The sequence below is a fragment of the Silurus meridionalis genome, chromosome 9 (genome assembly GCF_014805685.1).
Source record: "Silurus meridionalis isolate SWU-2019-XX chromosome 9, ASM1480568v1, whole genome shotgun sequence".
Lineage (NCBI taxonomy): Eukaryota > Metazoa > Chordata > Actinopteri > Siluriformes > Siluridae > Silurus > Silurus meridionalis.
Genome location: NC_060892.1, coordinates 23,095,900 through 23,119,899, shown reverse-complemented (window position 1 = coordinate 23,119,899; position 24,000 = coordinate 23,095,900). Strand labels below are relative to the sequence as shown.

General features: G+C 37.3%; 1 protein-coding gene and 1 pseudogene across 2 annotated transcripts in view; both read left to right on the top strand.

Annotated features, from left to right (window-relative positions):
- The window catches only part of ccdc50a (coiled-coil domain containing 50a), a 32,432-nt gene extending 9,753 nt beyond the window's left edge, over positions 1-22,679 (top strand). Inside the window, exons 2-12 of one of the 2 annotated variants that reach the window (XM_046857851.1) lie at positions 7,327-7,389; positions 9,070-9,199; positions 12,190-12,280; positions 13,040-13,142; positions 17,143-18,018; positions 18,418-18,542; positions 18,624-18,668; positions 18,843-18,938; positions 20,155-20,234; positions 20,347-20,456; positions 20,981-22,679. In XM_046857851.1, coding sequence (XP_046713807.1) covers positions 7,327-7,389; positions 9,070-9,199; positions 12,190-12,280; positions 13,040-13,142; positions 17,143-18,018; positions 18,418-18,542; positions 18,624-18,668; positions 18,843-18,938; positions 20,155-20,234; positions 20,347-20,456; positions 20,981-21,000 — 1,739 coding nt within the window. In that variant the 3' untranslated portion in view covers positions 21,001-22,679. The remainder of the gene's footprint in view (positions 1-7,326; positions 7,390-9,069; positions 9,200-12,189; positions 12,281-13,039; positions 13,143-17,142; positions 18,019-18,417; positions 18,543-18,623; positions 18,669-18,842; positions 18,939-20,154; positions 20,235-20,346; positions 20,457-20,980) is intronic. The other variant, XM_046857852.1, reaches the window with a different exon arrangement.
- Positions 22,680-23,866: 1,187 nt separating this feature from the next.
- Positions 23,867-24,000, top strand: part of LOC124391755 — a 149-nt pseudogene continuing 15 nt past the window's right edge.

Below are 24,000 nucleotides of genomic sequence, written 5' to 3'. Positions count from 1 at the left end.
CTTGTAAAAGGGGACATTCCATATTTAATGGTTCTATGTAAAGTTTAAGGGTTTTTCCTGTGGAACAAACCTATTCAACCTTCTGCAGTAAAACATTTTTTAAGACAGTTTGTTTTTACTAATGAAAATTCATGAAATGAGTAAATAAATCAAAAGTGCAAAGTGAACACTAGTTTTTGTGGTATATTTCAGGAATGGCTAGAATAAATCGATGTGCTTTGGGGCTATTAAGCATTATTGCACAGGTAGAAGTGTGTTTATGGTGAATATTTTTACGTTTTCAGACACAGTATGATCAAATAATCCCCCCCTCCCTGAATGGAAACGGATCTGGAAGAGGTTTATTTACACTCATTTAGAGAGTGACTTGGTTTTTCCCATCGTGAAAGTGGAATGTGTTCTTCCTTTTGATCTTCATCTGACATGTTACATTTAGAAAAAAATAATTAAGATGTCCAGTGATGGACCACTTTTGATGGATACTGACCATTGCAGAGCAGGAACACCCCATGGGAGCTGCAGTTTTGGAGATGCTCTGACCCAGTCGTCTAGCCATCACTATTTGGCCCTCGTCAAACTCGCTCAAATCCTTACACTTGCCCAATTTTTTTTGCTTTTAACACATCAACATTGAGGACAAAATGTTCATTTGCTGCCTAATAAATCCCACCCATTAACAGATGTTATTCACTTCACTGGTCATAATGTTATGCCTGGTCAGTGTATATACTTAGTTAGTTGCTTCCCATAGAATTTATATTTATGTATTTGTTGTACATATCTTTTACATATTCAACTGCACTTGTTAATTTGTACAGTGCTACTATCTGTCTGTCTGTCTGTCTGTCTGTCTGTCTGTCTGTCTGTCTGTCCGTCAGTCTGCCTTTCTGTCTGCCTGCCTGTCTGTATGTTGCTAGAATTCGATTTCAATTTTATGTTGCGATCAAGAGACAAGCAGTGTGACGGTTTAAAAACATTCCCAAAATAAAGGAACGGAAAAAGAATGCTCTACCTTTTAATGTTGACTCTCACTGTACAGTCTTTATTTTTCCTGCAGTCTTTCGCTGGCAATATCATCAGCAGCAATACAATTCAACCCAAAGTTGTTCGGTAGGGTTGAGGTCAGAGTCCTGTAGCAGGCCAAACAAGATCTTTCACTGCAACCCATATAAACCATATTTTCAAGGAGCTGGCTTTGTGCACTGTGGCATTGTCATGCTAGAACAGGTTTGTGTGTCCTAGTTCAAACGAAGGGAAAATTTCATACCAGTTCATCCATTCTATATAAATGCGTGCCGCCGACTCTGTAGTAACAGTTTGGGGAAGAGCCACATATTGCTGAAAAAGACCCTTGTCTATATTGTGTATCATTTATTTAATTTGTTAGGTAAATTATTAAAAAACGATGGTTTGAATTCTGTAATCAAACAGGAATACTTGTAGGTCAAAACTGTTCGTATTTACTCATAAAAGTCTTTGCCAACCGTTTGTTTGTATGAAGCACGCCGCATACGTCACCTCACTTAGATTAAAAGCACATGATGGAAACCGTGGAACGTGTTAAACAAGATAAAACCTCCTCTGCATTTTTTGACCTTTTTTAACCCTAACTGTAGAGTTTATATTTCAAATTGTGATAAATTATTTATAGGAAATATTAATACATTTACATTGTCATATCAGCAAATTACTTTTGGCTTAAAAAATGGTCAAACAAGTTGAACATTTTGTGAAGCTGGGGATTGTCCATATGACCAGCTTAAAGATCTATGAAGTTACTGAGCAACTCAAGAAATATGCAGAAACAGTTTTGTGTTTAAGCATCACTGAACAGCACAACTCAACAATGCTGCAACTATGAATGGACATTCTGTGGCATCCAGATGAGGATGGGGTTCCCTTTTGAATCTGGTTCCTCTCAAGGTTTCTTCCTCATGCCATCTCAGGGAGTGTTTCCTTGCCACAGTCACATCTGGCTGACTCATTAGGGACCAACTTAAAATGATAAGGAACAAACTTATAGGCACTTAAAGTTATACATCTTTATAACCTCTTTATTTCAAAGCTGCTTTGAAACAATTTCATTGTTAAATGCGCTATACAGGTAAAACGGAAATAAATTGAATTTAAGTCTCAAGCAAGGATTTCTCTGAGATTAATTTCAGTGGGTTTACTCGTTTTTAAAAACACAGGTCATGTTTTAAAGCTTGTGCCATTTTGCAGTGTTTGGCACTGTGGCCATTTTACTATGGATAAGTTTGTTTGATGTACAAGCATTTTTTCTGGGTTTCTGGACAGAATTAAATGAGTAGCTCTGATATGACAAAAGAAGTAACAACTGTAACTGTACTGTTCAATAATGTCACAAAAAAAAAATATTTGACTTGAAGTAAAATGACCTGAAAAGTTAGGGACCATCACTAAAGTGCCCTAAACTGGAAAACGTAAAAGGTTTGGCATTACACTTATTTGTGTAAAAATGATGCGTGCTGCTTTTTTAGGCTATGTTCATATTCAATGTTCATGTGCGATCATGTGGTAATATCTTCGAGGTATCATTTGTCTTATGAACAAAAGTTTGTGGACACGTGAGCACAAGATTTGTAAGCGCTATTTCCTGTTCCAATACAGGATAATCAATTCATATTTACAAAATGTAGCTTATTTTGTAAGCATTAATTTATAATAAACTTTACTATTTTTGGAAGACATTCAACTTTTTGTGGTTCTGGTTTGCGGTCAGCATTTACTTCAAGTTAAATAACATCTTCCAACCTATGTAAACCATATGAAGCTGGATTTGTGCACAGGGTTTTGCATGGGGTTTGAATTATTCAATAATAACAACCACCACCACCAGGAAGCTCCACCTCTTTCCCTTTAGTTTCACAAATGTGATTACTACATGAACACCCTAGAGTTTCTGCTCTTGACAAAGGATTGTGACAGGATCGTATCAAAGATGTTTAAAAATTTGGGGCAAATTTTTACATTGAAAGGCATTTTTTACAGGCATCTTGAGCCAAAATCAAGGATAACTGACCTCCTTAGTTTTTATGCCATTAGAAAAAATTACTCTTGTTTCTTCACAATTGTTTTATATTCATTTGCCAACTGTGCTGCACAGGTATACAATTTGGACACAGGAGTGAATACAGCGTGAAATGCATTATGTATGGACAAAAGTATTGGGACATCTGACTGTTTAACCGTATCTGTTTTTTTTCTCCAAACTCTTACCACAAAGTTAGGAGACACACAATTGTATAGGCTTCGGATGTGTTAGTATTTTAAAATTCTTTTACATTTGTTTGAGTGAGGAGACTCCAGAGGAAACCTTGTGCACAAAGCCAGCTCCATGTAGATGTGGTTTCCATTGGATGGAAAGGAAAACCTTCAGTGGCCTGCTATAGAGCTCTGACCTCAAGCCTACTGAAAAACCTTTAGACAGATTGGAAAGCCGACTGCACCTCAGATGCTAACTGCATCCTCACCTCCTTATCCAACATCAACTTTGCTACACATACATGCCAAAATCTAGAGGAACAACTTCCCAGAAGAATAGAGGTTTAATAAAATCTGGGAACATGCAGCTCTACCTCTGCCATGTTAATCTATATCTGCATATAAATTATTGGTCACAAAGTATTGATCACTTTTTTGAAATCGATGCATCACATTGTTAAATTTAAGCCGATGAAGTTTACCATTTCTAGTCAATACAGTTCATATAGTCCTACCTCTCATACTTTTGTCATTTATACCTAATCATGTCTATCCTAACATTTATACTATTATGTCTGGTCCAGAACCATTCCTGCAGCTGCCTGCATGGTCCTCTCCCATATTTATGCCTTTGTTACTAGGTGTTGTTCATCTGTCGTCACTGTCTCTCCGAGTCAGTCTGAGTTTTGCATTCACAACTATAATATAAAAAAAATAAGTGTTTGAATTTCTGCAAGAGTTGCACAGGTTTATCATTCTACCCAAAAGCTTGACTAGTTAGAAATTGGAAACGATCCAGAAAAGGTCAATGTATTAGGAAGTTCAGGTGGTTTTCAGCTGCGTTTCTGTTTAAAATCTATTTAAAGGTATTTGTGGTGTACAAATTAGAAACCAGACTAGAGGACTAGGCTTTGAGGTGCCAAAAAATGCCATTGGTGTCATGGTGTACTTGACATTAGAGTCACTGAGTGATGTTGAAAGTCAACCAGGATTTACTGCTAGTTTTTAATTATTTTCATTTGGTTTCATACAAACAAAAAAAATGGTTCAGATGCTGAAACCTTTTTCTTAAAACCCTGTTGTTTATTAGTCAGTAAATTCTATAATGCAAAGTGCGGCAAACTGAAATCACCAAGAAACCGCCCTTCCATAAAGAATATAAAGAAACAACACCAAATAAATAATAATTGGTATTATGTTTAGTTTAAAATTAATTTGTCGTGGTTAGATTTTCTTTGGGCGTAATTTCTACAACACACTGCAGAGTCTGCAGAGAAACACCTCTGTCTCTTGGCTTAATTTAGAAGCTCACATAAAAAAAAAAATCAATAAATAAATAAAACACCCCTAACACACAGTATGTTCGGTTCACTTCCTGCATCCTGCTTTCTTACTGCTAGTTTATGAATTTCATGTTCGATCTTTGATTTTTTATATTAGCTTAAATAAATTGTATGATTGTTTTATTTTTGTTTCACTTCATTTTAATTACATAAAAAAATGCAATATAATATGCAGTGGTGTAAAAGTGTTTGCCCCCTTCCTGATTTCTTATTTTTTCTTGCATGTTCGTCACACCTCTCAGTTTAACACCAGCACACTTAAATACGAATCAATTCAGAAGGTTTTTTGTATGTTTTGTTTTGTTTTTCCCAGTAAAACAGGACATGAGCCAATCAACTCATGAATCTGGATTTAGTTTTTTTTTTCACCTAGAAATCATGAAAAATCCCAGCATTAATTTCATACAAATTCTACAAATAATGTTAAAGCTATGGGTAAATGAATGTTATCAAATGTACTTTTTCGAAAATGTGTAGATTTTTGTGAAGTGATAGCTCAGTGGTTAAAATGTTAGACTTCTCCGTTTAAATCCCAGCACTACCGAGTTGTCTCTGTTGGGCCCTTGAGCAAGGCCCTTAACTCTCAATTGCTCGGTTGTATAAAAAAGATAATTGTAAATTGCTCTGGATAAGGGGATCTGCCAAATGGCTGTAAGATGTAGTGTTTTTTGCACATAACTGCAAAATCACAGAAATGTTAAGTTCCTGACTACACATCTGTAAATGATTTATTTTTTTCCCCTAATAATTTTTATTTTATTTTATTTTACAATTTTACAAGAACTTTGAGGATGGATCTGGACTGTAATTAACATCAGAAATCTAATACAATAGCTCAGGACCAGGTTGCCACTTTATATGGTTATTTTTTTAAAAACCTGCTTTATCTCTTTAAAACTGCTTTAAAGCTTTTTTTGCTTTGTCCATTGTTAAAAGTGCTATACAAATAAAAAAGAATTCAATTGAAAAATACAACTGTTCACAATTCAATTTCTATTTAAATGAACCAAATGCTGCATATCTCAAAACAACTTCAACTATTGCAGTCTACATTTTTGTAACGCAAACGTTTCATTGTGGCTGTAGCTCATTGTTGCAGTGGTTAGCATGACAGGACTATCAGTTGTCAGTACTCGGGCTGGAGGGTGGAGTAGATGGTCTAACTTTACTCGTTTCACTTGTTTGGTTGAATTTAGTGTAGGGGAGAGTGCAGGCGAAACCAGTGAGAGAGCTCGACCATTCTATTATTCATTTTATCTGAATATAATGTTAATGGGATTTAGAGATGCATTCAATGATTATTTTAATATTAGTCAATCGGATGATTATTATTATTATTAATAATTTTTTTTCTGGTTAATCGATTAATCCCATTGAAAAAAATGTATTCATTCATATGTATGTATAAAAGTGTACTTTAAAAAACGCAAAAAGCCACATTTTAAGTTTAATAATATTCAATTTAGACATTATAAAGCTTATAGTAGCTGCTTGTTGAGAAGTACATTACAAATTGCAATGGTCAAGCAATTACAAATTGCTTCACCTTGCAAACTCAAATGCTGTTTTCTCAGTTTTTTTTCCTACAGAAAGGAGAAATCCCTATTTCTCCTTTCTATAGAAAAAAACCCCCTGAGAAAACAGCATTTGAGTTTGCAAGGTGAAGCAATTTGTGTAAATCAACATTTGTATTGTTTTTAATGATAATTGCGAATGGTAAGTAACCATGCTTAAAAAGTTCAATATGAAATATAATACATCATTGTTTTAACCATTTTTGTTCAAAAATACACAAACATCTTGTTCGGTTGTGAAGATGTAAGCAATATATAATTAATACAATTTTGTATAATATTAAATTGATATAGGCATAAATGACGTAGCATTTGAACATAGTAAAGCCGCAGTAAATCATGTTTGAAAACGGATAAGTTACTTTTGTAGTAGAAAAATGCCATAATGAGAGAATGGAACGGAGAAACGCTGCAAGTTAACAGTCTTGACAAATGCATAATCATTTGCCTGAAACCTGAACAGTGACTAAAAATGTAATCGTTTACTGCTGCTGTTATTTGCTGCTTTTAGATTCGGATCCAGTGCGACTTTCCGACAGTTAGCAAACAAACTTTTTATACAAAAAACACTTCATTAAACTGTACCATTTTCACATGATGAGGATTATACAGTTTTTGCTTACCGTGCTGATGTTTCGCCTTTATCCGCGACACCAGTGTGTTTTTTTTCATGTGCTCGTGCATCACTGTGGTACTTCCATCCCACACAAACTCAAGCTGTGCATAATCTGCAGGTTACAGTCTTCTTTGTTGCGTATATTATAAAAATGCTCCCATGGTTTGGATGACTTGAACGCACACTTTTTCCTGCTGCCAGTTGACCTGTAGTCGCTGCCATTTCACAAGCGGATGTATTCTCTTACCGTCACTCTAACTTGTAACTTCAGCAGCCCAATTAATCGATACCAGCTTTCGTTGACAACGAATTTTGTTTTCGATTATTAGCAATTTTATTGATCACTTGTTGCAGGCTTAATGTAATTATTTTTGTTGCATGCTTAATGTAGTTATTTATATACAATTCATTTCAGAGTGAAAATGTTGCAAGTTTAAAATTCTGCTCTTTTTTAAGGTTTGCAGTTGACCTGTAGGCCAACACGTCATTGCTTATAATTGTGACGCATCATAGCCGAGCAAATCTGGCCGCACCTTAACTGTTCCGTGTTCTGTTTATTTTTCCATAGTGTGTCGTGATTTCGCTGTGCTGGAGGATCACTGTCTGGCCCACAACCTTCAAGAACAAGAGAGTAAGTGCTTTGGGTATTTCAAACAAAATCCTATTAAAACATATACGACATGTGATGCATAAAAATAAACAAGAGTATACCCATGTGACTCAAAAGTCCGAAACCGGAGATTCATTTGGTTTGAATGTAGCTAAGCCAGTTTAACAGCATTCAAATTGTGTTGAAGTGTTACTGTAAATCTGGCCTTTATTCTAATACATACACACAAACCTTTTTGCTTTATTCCACTGATAATGACCCCTTTTAAAAAGTCCACATAAAATGCCTATGCTGTGATTCGATTTCACATATTGGCATTGACCCCCAGTGCGTCTGAAACAGGAAATCCAGCGAATAGTGTGCAAGGCATGTTCAGAAGCAACACAATTTCAAATACAACTTGATAAGCCAGCACTGGATGAATGCAATGATATATTACAAATTCAGTGAGTCGCAAGTGAGTGAAACATTTTCTGAATTGCAGCTGACACATAGCTGTGACCTAATGCAGATAGGGAATTGGTAGCTCAGTGGTTAAGGCTCTGGGTTATTGATTGGAAATTCAGGGGGCTCATACCCTATGATCAACAAGCTGCCAATCCTGGGGCCCTTGAGCAAGGCCCTTAACCCTCTGTACTCCAGTGGTGCCGTATCATGGCTGACCCTGCGCTCTGACCCCAGCTTCTGAACATCACTGGGACTTCAAAGAAAGAATTTCACTGGGTTGTAATGAATGTGACAAGTAAATGCATCGTATTCTATTCAATTCCTCGTTATTCAAACAAGATTTTGCAACCAACCTGTAAAACCAAACTGGTCAACAAGATAATACTGTATAACAAGACCTTCACACTCAAACTAAAACAAATTTTATTTTTCAGCTATGGGGAGAAGTGCAAGTTTAGCGATACTCTTAAGTTTCATTCTTAATGGTTTTAAAAGGTATTTAAAAGTCTTGAATTTGACTTTGTGAAACCTGCAGAAAACCTGATTAGAGGTTTATTATTGATCCACAAAACACAAACCTTTATTAAGAGCAGCATGGGTTCTACCCTTAGTGATAGGGGAAGTTTAGAACCCACTTGGCCAATCAGTGCCAGGATATTCCTATAAGATATCCATGAATTTGATGTTAATATGCCAAATCTTTGTTGTTTAATTTTTTTTTTTTGTTCGGTGACTCCACCATTACATCCATTCATTCATTTTACTCTTAGAATCCAAAGAATCAGAGAATTTTTTTTTTCCCCCTATGATTTTGCATCAAATCTGCCCTGTTGTTCCGTTGGATCACCTGCTTGATGTACATCGACTTACTTTGTAGGTAACTGAGACCTTTCACAATCACTGTGTCAAATTTTTTAACAAAGTATTGGTCACAGTTATTATTGGCTGCACAGTAAATAAATAAATAATACATTAAATAGTTTTTCCAAAGAACATGCAGAGGTAATGCAGCCAATAAGTAAAGTGCCAAGCTTTTGACTAGTAGTGTACATAGTTAGAAATCAGATCAGCAAAACAAACTCTAGTGAATAAACTTAGATAAAGTAGAGAAACAGCCACTGAAGATAATTGCTGTTGCTAAAAACAGAAAAAACTTTCATCCATACTCTAGATCTTTTCATCTTGGAATGTTTGTGATGAGAGTATGACTTTGTTTTTTCCTTTTCCCATGATTGCTTTTGTTTACTTGTCTAGTTGAGAGCCATCTGGCCTCCAACATCCACAAGAGTCGTCTGGTCCAGCAGGATCTCCGTGTGGCCAAGCGTCTCCAAGAAGAAGAGGACCAGCGCGCCAAAGCCAAAAGCCAAAAAAAGCATCAAGATCTGTAAGCAGCCCAGAAATACAAAAACAGAACAGCAGGGACAGAACTGTAACGATTCGTCAGTGTCACGTTTATCGGTGACTGCGCAGCAGAGATTTTCCGCAGTGCATTTTTTGTATCGGAATTCCGATAACATCAGATAACTTTTGATACGAGTTGTCGTGAAAACATACTGCAACCCAGCAGCATTCAGGTTCTTTTTCCCCTCAATAAAAACAGAATATAGTCATATTCAATCTGGAATGTTTTGTGCAGGTGTGTTTTGCCTGAGGCCCTGAAGGCTTTGACCCCTTTTCCCATCTCTATTAGATATCATCTCTTGCTTTTGCACTGTTTGAGAATGGATTGAGTGAGAGTAAAGATGTGTTTAATATTAGAGTATTAGTCCAATAATTACATTTAAATTAAAATATTAGACACATCTGTGTAAAAATGTATACCGTAATTTCCGGACTATTAAGCGCACCCAAATATAAGTCGCAACCACTGAATTTTACATAGATTTTTATTAGGGATGCACTGAAATGAAAATTCTTGGCCGAAACCTGAAAACCGAAAAAGAGGAACGCAAGGCCGAAAACTGAAAACCGAAACACCGAAAGAAATTATGCCAATTATTATTACCATTGCATTTATGACTGTGTACTAACCTTACTAAAATCAAGGCATTTCAATTTTTGTTTCAAAGAATAAATCAATTACAAATTATGAAAATATTTATTTATAGCACATTGCAACAATGCACAGGATAAAATTAATCAAAATTTAAACTTAAATGTTTAACTTAAATGCACTCATGTGTACATTAAATAATAATGTACAGGCCCTCTGGCCTGCTGAAAGGTTGTAAAATTAAATATGTTCTTTCATAAAAACAAAGTGCATTCAGAACAAGTGCAACTGCTTAAAGATACAACAATACAACACTATCACTGGGAAACTTTCTGCCTTTTCAAAAACGTCCGCCACAGACGGAGTGCGCATGCTCGGAGGGGTTTTGCTTTTCTGTGCCGCGTTTCTCTCATATTCAGCATAGCGATCGGGATGTTTGGATTTCAGGTGATAAATTAAACCCGATGTGGAGAAAGTCTTTGCAGACGCACCCCATCTTGAAATTTCGGCATTACATGTTTTGCAAATCGCTATCTGTGATCTTTCTCAGATATACTAAAATACGTCCACACCGCAGACAAGCACAGTTTCTGTTTGCGTCAGAAAATAGAAAACCGAAAATGCACTTTTTGGCCATTTTTGGCCGCAAATGTTCGGTGGACGAATATTCGGTGCATCCCTAATTTTTATTTTGAACATAAATACGCCGCACCTGTCTATAAGCCGCAGGTTCCTACATTGAAACTAATGAACTTTACACAGGCTTTAACGAAAGACGGTGCCTGTTACACGGCTTGTATCTAAAACAGTAGCCTTCAAAGAAAGTAATTGTTCACTGTCTTCCTCCTTTCTTTCACAACAATTTCAGTTTTTCTTTTGGCATTGTCGTGCGTTTAAAAATCACCATTGGTGAATCTTTTCTCCCGATGCCGTGCAGCTCAGAACACAGGTGAAGTGCGTTTTTTTTTCATGCCCGGTTGTTTTCAACATGACCAATGATTCATATTTCCTGTTGACAGTCCTTAACCCGTTCGGCAATTTTATTGGTCTAATGTTATGGGGCTCGGTTTTTGGCTTGAAGCTTGTAAAACCGGGAAAAACCTAGAAAAAAATCCATAAATTAGCCGCTTCATTGTTTAAGCCGCGGAGTTCAAAGCGTGGGAAAAATGTAGCAGCTTATAGTCCGGAAAATACGGTATATGGTTCCTGTCAAAAGTTTGGAAACACCTTGTCTTTTGTCACTTTTAGGACGCATGCAACTTCCTTTTGATTACATGCCGTAAACTCAGTAAAGGGAAAAACGCTGGACAGTAAATAAGTGGAAGAAAGTTCTGTGAAGTCCAAATTTGAATTTGTCTCTAGCAGGAGAACTTATATACGTAGAGATATTAGCAGACTGCCTCTGTCCCACAGTCAAACACAGTGGTAAAAGCTGAATGGTTTGAGGTTCCTTTGAAGCAGACAAGGTCGGAGACTTATTCCAGGTGAACGGAATACTGAACCAACATGGCTACCATTCCACATTTCAACCCAATGTCCGGACTGCGGCTATTCGGTACCAATTTAACCATACAACAAGACAATGACCCGAAGCGCATGAGCGAGCTCTGAAAGCATTATTTAGAGAGCAAACAGTCATCTGGAGTGTTTTCTATCATGGAACAGCCTGCCCAGACACAGCACCCAAATCCTACTGAACTGCTCTGGGATGAAAAGGATTGCACGGTCAGAAAGAAATCTCCAAGAGGCATGGCAAAGTATTTTAGTTGAGCGTTTTAAGCTATTTTATTATTATTTTCGAGAATGAAAATAAAGTGGGACATCTGTTTACATTTCAATATTTGTATTTTAATACCGTTAAATGAGAAACAAAAGGAACATGCGTCTTAAAAAAAAAAAAACTGTGTTTCCAAACTTCTGTTTGGAACTGTATATTTATATGAAACATAGGGACATGATGCAAATATGCTGTTTGCTCTCCTGCAGATTTCATTCTAGAAAGCCACTAAGCACATGTGGGGAAAAAATCCTTCCGTTATTTGCTGTACATTTTTTTCTTTATTTTATACTGCAAACCAATCTACTTTTTTGGATGTAAAAATCTGTAGTGTTTTACATTCAAACTTAGACATGCACTTTCTATAAACCCCACTATAATGTATATGCACACTGGCATTTGGACTGCACCGAAAATGTCCGTTCTGCATCCCTGACCTTTTCCTGTTGAGCCTTTACATTATTCCTGTTCAGGAATTGCAGATTGACAGACCTGACAGACACTATTATCTAATTAAATTTAACTGTTCATTATCCTCAAAAACAATTTTAATAATAAGCTTTATAATTGTATTTAAAATTGTTCTTTTTTTTTTTTTTAATAGGGAACGCATTGACAGCGAAATAGCTCAAGAAATTCAGGAGCAGCTGGCCTGGCAGGCCGAGAAGCAGAAGCAGCAGGAGGCGAAGGATGAGGTTAGTGTCTATGGATCAGTACCAGTTTACCAGGGACATATTGTTTCTCTCTTGTTTTACTCGTTTTTTTAAACTGGGAATATATTGCAGTTTTAAGGCCTGTACTCTATCTAAGATAAGTACTCACAGGGGTTATTGATTTACAAATGGGGTGCCGAGAGATGCATGTCATGTGCTACTGTTTTCAAACTGTTACCTAGTGCTATATTCAAACAAACCACATTGAGAGAAAAACTATTTTGGATTATGTTGCTATCTTGATGCACGGCATTGTAGGCGTCCGGCTATAAAAATGAACACATTTTCCAGCCCACCCGCCTCTGCTAGTTCCTCAACAACAGGGTGCGATTCGGTGCAATAAAAAATATTTAAAGTCTGTATTAAACGCTGCATGCCTGTAAACAAGAAGTGACTTTTTTTTTTTTTTGCATTAGAACATTTTTAGATGTGCAAGATGGTCTCAGTGCACCACGAAGACACGCTTATGTACAACACTCTCGTCCAGTGCGAGTGTGTTTCAGTGTTTCAGTAACGCTTCACCAGAATCACAAAAGTAAAACCAGGAAGTAACCTAAGACATCGAATTAATTGCACTCCATTGCCTTTGATTCCAGCCACACTACTAATAGTGTTCTTCAGAACTGGGGATTGATAACCATTGTTCACACTTCTGTTGGTCTGGAGGCTGGAAAAGAAGCACTAGTTGGAACAGTTTAAATGAAAACATAAAGCGTGTGTGGTGTTTGCTTTTATTCATAGGCCATTGCTCGTAAGCTGCAGGAGCGAGAGATGAAAGAGGAACGGAGGCGGCAAAAGCAGCTGGAGGCCAAACTGGAAGAGCAGTACTATGAAGACAAAGGAGGTGTGTACCTTGGGAGAGGGTAAATAGTGGAGAAATGTGGGACAGCTGTGTGTGTGTGTGTGTGTGTGTGTGTGTGTGTGTGTGTGTGTGTAAACAAGTGTGCACATAGGTAATCTCTGCAGGGTTTTACTGCATTAAAAAAAAAGATCTTGTACTGCCTTGTTCCTGGGTCAAACCATGTCAAAATGCTGATCTTTTTTATGTTAGACGTTTGGTTGATGTTCTAGATGTTCTAAAGACATGATTTGTTTTATCAGTTGTTTTCATAAGTGCTGGTTTCATCAGCAACGTGTTGATATTTAAATTAGAGCGGCTGGAGTGGTGGAAACTGGATTGCCAATCAGGCATAACATTATGACCGCCTGCCTACTATTGTGTTGGTCTCCCTTTTGCTGCCAAAACACTGCTGCCATGTCGAACATTACAGCATTAACTTCAGCAATTTCAGCTACAGGAGCTCGTCTGTTGGATCAGACAACACGGGCCAGCCGTCGCTCTCCACGTGCATCAACGAGCCTCAGCCGCCCATGACCCTGTCACCACTGTTCCTTCCTTGGGCCACTTTTGATAGATACTGACCACTGCAGACTGGGAAACACCCCACAAGAGCTGCAGTTGCAAATAGTCACAAATAGCAATCAAAATTTGACTTGTCAAACTCTCTCCAATACTTATGCTTGCCCATTTTTCCTGCCTCTAACACATCAACTTTGAGTGCAAAATGTTCACTTGCGAACAGCCAGCTGGAGTGTTTATCTCTCATGCAACAGCCTGCCAAGTCACTGCACTGTAATCCTATTGAACTGCTCTGGGATGAACAGGATCGCAACATCAGTAAGAACTCTTCAACTAGTCAACAACACCTTTGACAAGTTTTTCAAGAGGCCTGGCAAAGTATTTCAGCTGAATGTTAGGAGAAACAAAAAGGGATGATTTTTCCGGGGGGAAAAAAAGTTGAACATCTGGATATCCATATATTTGTTTGGTTAAAGTAAATGCTTATATCATTAAATGACCTTGTTTTTTGCACATGCATGTGTTTTTCAAAAAGGTCTAGTTGTTTTCCAAGCTCTTGGCAGGCACTATACAGGGTTTTTTACTTTAAGCACCAGTGTTGGTTACAGTTGACAATTGTCTAGTGTAGTTTAATTGTGGTGAATATGAATACACGCATTTGATTAACTTATTTGTGATTTTTCATTAAAATCAGCAGGAAGAAAGTAGAGCCTTTATACTCTTCTCAACTATAAAGGCATTTGTAAGGTGCAAGACAGATAGCAGCAGTATGACAGTCAAGATGTGTGTTGTGAGCTGTAGATTTTCAGGAAGTTCAGAAGTTCAGGAGTAGGTGGGTTTTGTTTTGTTTTAAATACTATCGTTAGTAATAAATTAATGCCATCGAAACTAGGGATGCACCGAAATGAAAATTCTTGGCCGAAACCGAAAAAGAGGAAAGCAAGGCCGAAAACCGAAACACCGAAAGAAATTATGGCAATTATTATTACCATTGCATTTATGACTGTGTACTAACCTTACTAAAATCAAGGCATTCCAATTTTTGTTTCAAAGAATAAATCAATTACAAATTATGAAAATATTTATTTATAGCACATTGCAACAATGCACAGGATAAAAATTAAAATTCAAACTTAAATGTTTAACTTAAATGCACTTAAATAATAATGTACAGGCCCTCTGGCCTGCTGAAAGGTTGTAAAATTAAATATGTTCTTTCATAAAAACAAAGTGCATTCAGAACAAGTGCAACTGCTTAAAGATACAACAATACAACACTATCACTGGGAAACTTCCTGCCTTTTCAAAAACGTCCGCCACAGACGGAGTGCGCATGCTCGAAGGGATTTTGCTTTTCTGTGCAGCGTTCCTCTCATATTCAGCATAGCGATCGGGATGTTTGGATTTCAGGTGATAAATTAAACCCGACGTGGAGAAAGTCTTTGCAGACGCACCCCATCTTGAAATTTCGCGATTACATTCTCAGATATACTGAAATACGTCCACACCGACAAGCACGTGCAGGCCGCGGTTTCTGTTTGCGTCATCACAACAAACTGTTTCCGAAAACCTAAAATGCACTTTTTTGGGCCATTTTAGGCCGAGAATTCGGTGCATCCCTAATTGAAACCCCAAGGGTCTGGCAGATCTGTAAATTTCACAGTTGCACAAAAAAAAGAGGTAGCTGCCTCAAAAGCCAGATTGATTGGTCGTGAACCTGCTAGGATCCTCAGTTTTTCACTACTTCCTCGTTCACGAGCTCGATATTTGACCGTCTCAGCCTTTCAGAACGACTCTCTGTGGTTAAATAAAAAACTGGAAAAACAAGCTTTCCCCCATGACTCAGCTGACTCCACCCTCTGTCTGGGCTGCTTTTGTGCACCAACGGTGATATTTGTTTGCTCTTGCCTTGTTCATGTCTAATAGAAGGATTAATGCCAGGCCCACACCCATATCAGCCACTCCTGGTTGTACAGATACATGAGGTGCAGAGAAGCATCTAGCAGAAATGCAAATCGGAGCGTTGTGCAAACTCACAAGTGCAGAGAAATATGTAAAAAATGTACAGCAAATAAATATTAAGACTATGCCAGTGAAAATGGCAAATAGAAATACCATGTTCCCATTACAGTAATTTTCTCCGTCTCTCGCGGATAGCATGATACACCAAAAAACTTATAGGGAATTGTTTTTATGGAGTTTTATGTAGAAATAATGACATTTTATTAATACAAATATTATTATTTAATTATAAAATGAAATAAAATGTTAATACAGTACAGTATAATCATTATTTATTGTAAAATGAAGTAAAATGTTAACAGTACAGTACTGTATAATTATTATTTATTATAAAATAAAGTACATTGTTAATATAGTACAGTACTGTATAATCATTATTTATTATAAAATGAAGTAAAATGTTAATACAGTACAGTACTGTATACATAAATTAGCTTTTTTGGGGTGGCATTCGTTTATTGTGGTTTTTCATTTATCGCGGGCGGTTTTGGAACGTAACCACCTTGATAAACGGGATTACTGTACTTTTTTCTTTGCACTGAGCAATTTACTTACACAAGCCAGTTTACGTTTTCAGATGACAGGGCAGCTCGTAAAAATACTCATGCAAATGTTTTCATTTATGGTGTTTCAAATTACATAAATCATCAGGACACTAAACTGAGCTTTTGCTATGTTTCCACACAGACGGTTTTAATTGCCGGATGAGTGCTTTATAGCGGATTTTGGTGCTTGATTTGAGACTTGGTTTTGCAAAAGTTTGAGCTTGAGTTTTAGACAGATAGATAGACAGACAGACTGTCTGGTATTTCTCTTTCTTTGCACTGAGCAATTTACTTACACAAGCCAGTTTTTTCGTTTTCAGATGACCGGGAGATCGTAAAAATGCTCTTGTAAATGTTTTAAATTATGGTGTTTTTAAATTACGTTAATCATCAGGTTAATCATCAACTTTTCCTGTTTCCACACGGATTGTTTAAATTGCCGGATGTGTGCATTAAGGTTGGATTTCGGTGCTTGTTTTGAGACTTGGCGTGTCAGTAAAACAAATGTTGTGATTAAAATTGAATTATACATTATTTTTTGCTTTTCAAATTCAGCTGTTTCAGTTGTTTCTTTGAGCTTGGAGCAGATTGAAGAGCCGTTGGGAAGTGTCCCATTTAAGCAAACAAACAAGCTCTCGGGACGATAACGCTGTTTTACAGACGCTTCTGTTTGCGTTAAACTGGTTTTACAATCCCGTTTATGGATCTAGTCTATGGTTTCTTCATCAGGACCCTTTCAAGTCTAAAAGTCCACCAAACACCTTTGGACTTGCGCATAATGCATAAATTAAAAAATTAGGCTCATTTTTCAAATTATTAGGCTTATTATTCAAATGTTCCATTCGAATTATTGTACTTTTTTTAAAACCAGTACTTTTTATGTAACTTCTGTCTTCCCTACATATTCTCCAAACCAGCCTGCCGACTCCCCTCAGACCCCCGTGTGGAATCCACAGTCTCTGATTTGCCAGTGCCTGGCAGAGAAAGGTACCGCGAATTAAGTCGAGGTCGACTCCCCTCAGACCCCCGTGTGGAATCCACAGTCTCTGATTTGCCAGTACCTGGCAGAGAAAGGTACCGCGAGTTAAGTCAAGGTCGATCTCCAGATCACCGACGACTGGACACTCAAAACAGACCTGCTGAACATTTCCCCTTCCAAGGCGATCCCTCGAGAGTCTCTGAGCTTCATAAATCTGAACAGAGCCGAGGGAGAAACGAAGGCAAGGCCAGAAGGCAAGCACCCGAGCACCACCATGCAGAGGTAAGGACTAAATACCCAGAGGAATACATGACTGGAAGAAACCGATATGCGGAAGCAGAACCACGTCACAACCAGCACGCGGCCACGACTGCAAAGGAACGAGCGCATAGGGACGACCCCCCTGACAGGGACAGGACAAGGAGGAAGGAACAAGATAATGAGCGAGAACGAAGGGGAAAAGGAGATAAGGCACAATACAGAGAGAAAAATAGAGACCAAAGTAGAGACAGACTCCGGCACAAAGATGTGGACATGGGAGAACATGGTTATATACACAAAAGCTTGGATTTAGATTTGGACATAGACCAACGTGGACGCAAGGAGAGAGTAAGGGAAGAGGAAAGACTCTGGAATAGGGACAGAGACAGCAGAGGACGAGAGGTGGATAGTCCGTCTTCTGGTAAACGCTGTTCAGAGGAAAGCGAGGAGAACGCAGAGTACACCAGCAGGCAGAGGCACCACAGCAACGATGAGGTGTTTGAGGAGCCCAACTCTAGAAGTAACTCTAAAGGGCAAACCCCCAGGTGTAGAGGTATGCACAAGGGCCCCTGTGTATCAGTGTGTTATGTGTCTTCACTGACCCTTGCTTGGGTGAACTGGTGGAGGGGCTTTTAACCGATCTATAATCTAAGACTTATTCCAAACTATCTTCTTTGTGGGTTTCTGGGTGAATCTTCTGACCAATATATGAGTGTGCATATGATTTCTTTTCTTTCGGTACATGGCACAAATCCATATGGCAAACAAATGGCAACGAAGCATGTTTAGAATATTCAAGAATCTTTTTCGTGTTTTGTCAATTTGATTTGTGATCGTACTAATCAACTTTCTCTCTTGTTAACTTTAAGTGTGCATCCAAGCCTTATTGTATGACTCGATTTTTAGAACATGTTAGAATGACAGGAATATGGCTCTTTGGTGACCCCTGTAGGACGTGGCGTGCAAGAGGAGTACGGGTTGAAGGACGCAATGCACGGTTTGTCACAGATAGACCTGCGAGCCCAGGAACTCCGAGACATGGAGGTGGCACGAAAAATACAGGAAGAGGAAATCATGGTATGCCTGCCACTTGTGTATCAGTGGAAAATTTGGATCTTTACAATTCTCAAAATATTAACATATTTTTTTATTTTGTAGGCAAGTAAACTTGACAAACGAGCTGCTCAAGTTGCAAAAGATGAGGTTAGTAGGTTATTTTTACTTCTGAATTAACCATAAATTTGTCCAAGTGAGGCTACTAAGGCTTAAATTAATCAAATAAGGAAAGAAAAATGAAACCGTGTTTCTATTCTCTTGAGTGCTGTTCATTTTAGATTTCATTCTTTGTGTAATTAACACACTGTTTTTTCCTAAAAGGAAATAGCTCGGCGATTCATGGAGGAAGAAGAAAGGGAGTACAAGAAGTCCAGAGAGAAAGAAAGACAGCAGAGACGAGCCGAGGGAGATTTCAGGGTAATACCATTGGCACCTAGAGGTCAACCCATAGTGGATTTTACCAATACTGATGGCTAGATTGAATCAAACTTGCCAATAACCGATTAGAAAAACAATAGTTTTTAAATGATACTGGATAAAAAACAAACATAACACTTCATGTAAAATAGTACTGATCTTTATTACAAAACTTAAAATACAGTACAGAATTATGAAAATGTCTTAAATGAAATAAATATTAATATATTCATTATTTAAAATATTATTGAGGAAAATAAAAGACAAGCGTTCAAAGTCAAACAAAAAGTTCAAATAAATAAATGCAGTTAAAACAACATGTGGTGTCTCTGATTCACCTCTAGAGGCTGCTCTTGTACTGTACAGTAAAACCCCATTGGACGAGCATAATTCGTTCTTGAAAATTGCTCGTAGGTCCATTTGCTTGTATGTTCAAACCTTAATTTTCACTATAGGAATGAATGTAAAAGCGATTCAATCCGTTCCGAAACCTCATTCGATAGTTATTTCTACACTTAAAAAGTATTTTTAGCCTATTTTAACAAACCAATACACCGGTACACCAGTAAACCAGTACAATTACCCATGTGGTAGTGGTTGATTGCGAGTGTTAGATGCACACCACGCTCGTAACCTTCTTGGATTCCACGGTAATTCTATTTACTTTCGTTTTGACTGCACCATCACTGATTTTCTTGGGAGACATTTTTCAAGATTTCTAGTGAAATAAAAATATAACGCTAAAAAAGTTATGTTTTTGCTGCACTGAACAATGAGAGCGACCGAAAATAGGGTAAAATTTTGCGAGCAAGGTCGCTCGTATCTCCGTTTGCTCGTACTATTAGTTGCTCGCACAACAGGGTTTTACTGTATAGCCCAGTGACCTGGAAAAACTATCTGTATGGATCTCAATCTAATACATCTCGAGTTGGATGGGGCTAGAAGTGCAGATGACCACATCAGGTCCCCCTATTGTCAGCTATGAACAAACGGATACTTTGTGCACAAGTTTGAAAAAAATTGGAGCATTTGATTTTCTTCATCTGAAGTTTTTAAATGTTTACAATTAATTAATACGTGGCTCTCTCACCACGTCCTTTACTGATTGGATAACAAATGAGCAGCTATACAGGCATTTCAGTGGCCTGTAAGTGTAGATGGATATATAATCTGTTTTTCCTTTAGTATATCGACCCATGTGCGCTGTGTTTTTCAGCCCACAGAGGAGGAAATGGCCCGGCCTCGAACGCGAGAAGAGCACGACTACCAAAAGGCTCGGAATCCCAAACCATCCAGGTACTAGGCATGCGCATGCAATGGAGATTCCCTAATATTTTGTGTTGCAAACCCACAATGTCCCATAACAATTTTTTACATTTCCTTGATTTATGTCTTACTTCTTTTGTAGACCTCCTCCTCCACCACATATCCCTAACTATGTGAATGTTGACCCCAGCTATGAATATACAGATAACTACTCCCCTCGCCCGCCTTCCAGACCCGAGGCTGCTTACAAAGGTTTGTACACGAAGAATTCTTTGGATCATGAGGGAGTTATTATGAGGACTAAGAGATCACGGCAGTGTTGAGTCCCATCCATTTTTTTATATGTAGAGAACAATTTATTCAGGAAAAAATAAATGAGGAAAAGGCCTCTTTTGTGCAGTCTGAATGATATCCATGGTTACGTCTGCATGCTATTTGAAGAGGATGTGTTGCTTCTCAAGAGACCATGAGGATGATGATCAAAGAGATCGACCCTGAAGGAGTTGAAAACCGGCACGCTCGATGCTTTATTCTCGTAGTGCTATGACTTTATTTTAGTAATCATAGTTTTATATATATATATATATATATATATATATATATATATATATATATATATATATATATATATACATTTTTAAATGCCATCATAAAATATCTTCTTGAGAAAAAATAAAAAAAGGTATCAAGTGGAAGGACATCTTTTTTAAAGAATGTTTATAATATGTATGGATATATGTTCATATTCTTTGCATATATATGTCTTTGTCCCACAGGTGCCTACTACAGACAGTGACTCGAGGCCCTTGCTGTCATTTCATGACTTTGTGCTGTACTGCTGTATTTTTTTTTTTTCTTTCTTTCTTTTTTTTTTTTCCCTCTTCACTTTTTTGAAGATCGCTGCATACCGCTCGCAGGAGGGTGCCGGGTGTGATTTCTTTGCTGAACTCGTACAAAACACCAATTCCAGACTTTTGAACACACATCATATTGTCGTAGTGTGCACGATGATTACGCACTCATTTTCTTGTGCATGTTTGAAGGAAAAAAAAAAATTCTGAACAATGACAAGAGTATTTTTTTTATTTATTTTTAATTTATGTTTTGTAAACATGAAGAATCATATCATTGATTTTTTGCAGATATTGTATCGGATCGTATGGTGAGTAAATGTATTGACTGCCACCTACAGCCATGCCAGTACACCGACAACTGATGTACACTTACTTTTCACGCCAGCAGGTGTCTCTCTTACGTGTTTGGGGGGGGGTTGGGGGTGGGGTTTTGCATTCATCCGGGGTGAAGACAAATGCAACAATAAACACAGAGCAGGAGTATTTATAGTTCATCATTCCATTTGTCAAGTTGTTCTCATTCCAAAATGATCTCGGTTTTTATATTTTGTCTGCGTTTGTTCAGGGAAATGTACTAAACAATGATTTGTACTACATGTTTCCTTGTGTAGAACTGAAAAGCTCAATTCCTCTGGTACAGTATTTGTGCCTCTACTATACTAGTGTTCTTTTGCCAGTACTATATCCCTTTTACGCTCACGAACATGAAAACGTCGCATATCTGTCATTGAAGGATTGCGCGAGCTACTGCGCCGAAGTCAGGTTACAGAGTGTTATACTTTTTCTTTTTTGTTGAACTGAATTTATTTACCAGCATGACTCGAAATATTAAGATAGAAGGTTCCGGAGATGTTTACTGTATGCGCCAGAAATGAAAAAATAAAAGGGTATTGCATTCGTGTTTTGCACTGAATGGAGAAAAATCTCTGCTGTTTGTTTGTTGGCTCATTTCTGGAATATGATAAAGTGCTTGCTGTAAAGTGACTTTTGCTTGAACTACTGTCATTAGCTCTCATATTTCGAGGAGCAATGAATCTAAATCAAACACTATATAGACACATGAGCGATTTAGTTGGCCATAAGGGTAATGATGTTGAGTGGGCGTTTCAGTTCATCCCAAAAGTGTTCAATAGGGTTGAGGTCAGAGCTCTGTAGCAGGCCACTGAAGAACTTCTACATCTTCAAACCAATGTACACCATATCTTCATTGATCTGGTTTTGTGCACAGTGCAAATTTTTGAGTCTCCTAGTTCAAGTGAAGGTAAAAATTTCATGCCACAGTATTAAGACATCTTATACAAATGCGTGCCCCCAATTTTGTGGTAAAATTTGGGCCAAATTTGAGGAAAATCGGCTGGGAAAATTCAAGTGTTCTTTGTCTATATAGTGTGTATGTTTTTTTTGTTTGTTTGTTTGTTTTTTTTATTTTTTTTTATTAGAGGCAATACAAGAATCAGTTTGTATTCAGTGGTAAAAATTCATGCTCATACGACTATAACTATTTGTTCTACAATCAAATGCTGTATGTCTTGTGATCAACCATGTATGTTTGTATCTTGCACATTATTTCATAAGTAACACTGGCCAAGTATGATTGAAATAAAAAAAATATGTAAAATAAGGGTTTTTATTGCATATTTTTCATATAATTCATTAACCTCTAGAATGTGTTTGTGTTAAAAAAAAAAAAAAGCACACCCGACGATCGAATGCTGTCTGGGTGGGAGGGGTGTTCTCTAAAGTTTCCATCAATCACAGCGACACCAGCTATTACAGGTTTCTGCGACCTTTTCCTTTGAGTGCGTCATACCTCTTGGAGGGAGCGGGTGGAATCCTCCTTCGAGAATTTTTGCACCTGGAATGTTCACTATAGTGTGGAGATCAGTCGCTTTCCTTTATTGCAATTCTAATAAAAATCTCATCTGCTGTATTTAATTTCAATATAATGCATTTTTCCCTTAAAATCTTTAAAACATGTCATTAAATAAATGCATCCTGTGTATCCATATATAATGAAGCCATTTCATTTCAACTTCCTATACTGTAAACTGAGTATTGGCCCAAAAATATTTCAAGCAAATTGAATCATCTTTAAAATAATTCTTATTAATGCAAAGAAGATAAACATTTCATTAAGAAAAAAAAAAAAACGATAACTGATTTTGCCTTTGCGTTTAGATGCAGCTTGAAAACGTTTGCTTGTTCAATTCTTCCTGTATGCTTGGTGCTTATTTATTGCAGTGTAGTGTAGAAATCGCTCACGACCCACTTTTGTGTAAATACCTCATTTTAAAAGGGTTTGAGTCGACAATCAACTGGAAAAAGCAACTTGAATTACATTTTGTAGATATCCAATGTAACTTACAATTACAACCAGCTTTGTGGTGCTGGGATTTAAACTCGTGACCTTCTGAAGTCGTCGGATCCACTTGGAATCAAGGGAATGTGTGTGAGTTGAATGTGCTGCAGGCTGTGCTGTGGTTTGCTTTAAGCAAAACCATAATGCTGTAATGAATGCAGAAATGCTTGCTAACGCCTCAGTCAAAGCTGGTTCTCCGGCATGCCTGTAGGTCTTTAGGGCTGGTTACCTGTGTTCAGGTTTATATATCACTTGGGGTTTAAATATATATATATATATATATATATATATATATATATATATATATATATATATATATATATATATATATATATATATATCGAGTTTTTAAAGATGACACAAAAGTCGTAAAATCAGTTTCCAAAAGAATCTTTCACCATATATATATAATATAAGTTATGGTTTATTGAAAAATATCAATTGGTGTAATACTTACTTACTTAGGAAGGTGATTTGCCTAAAGCAAAGCTTAGCCATTGCATTCATGCTGTACTGACCTCTGCGAATTCCTCAAATGTGTGATTCTCGACTAATAGTAACTTCTCATAGTTGGGGATTGTGT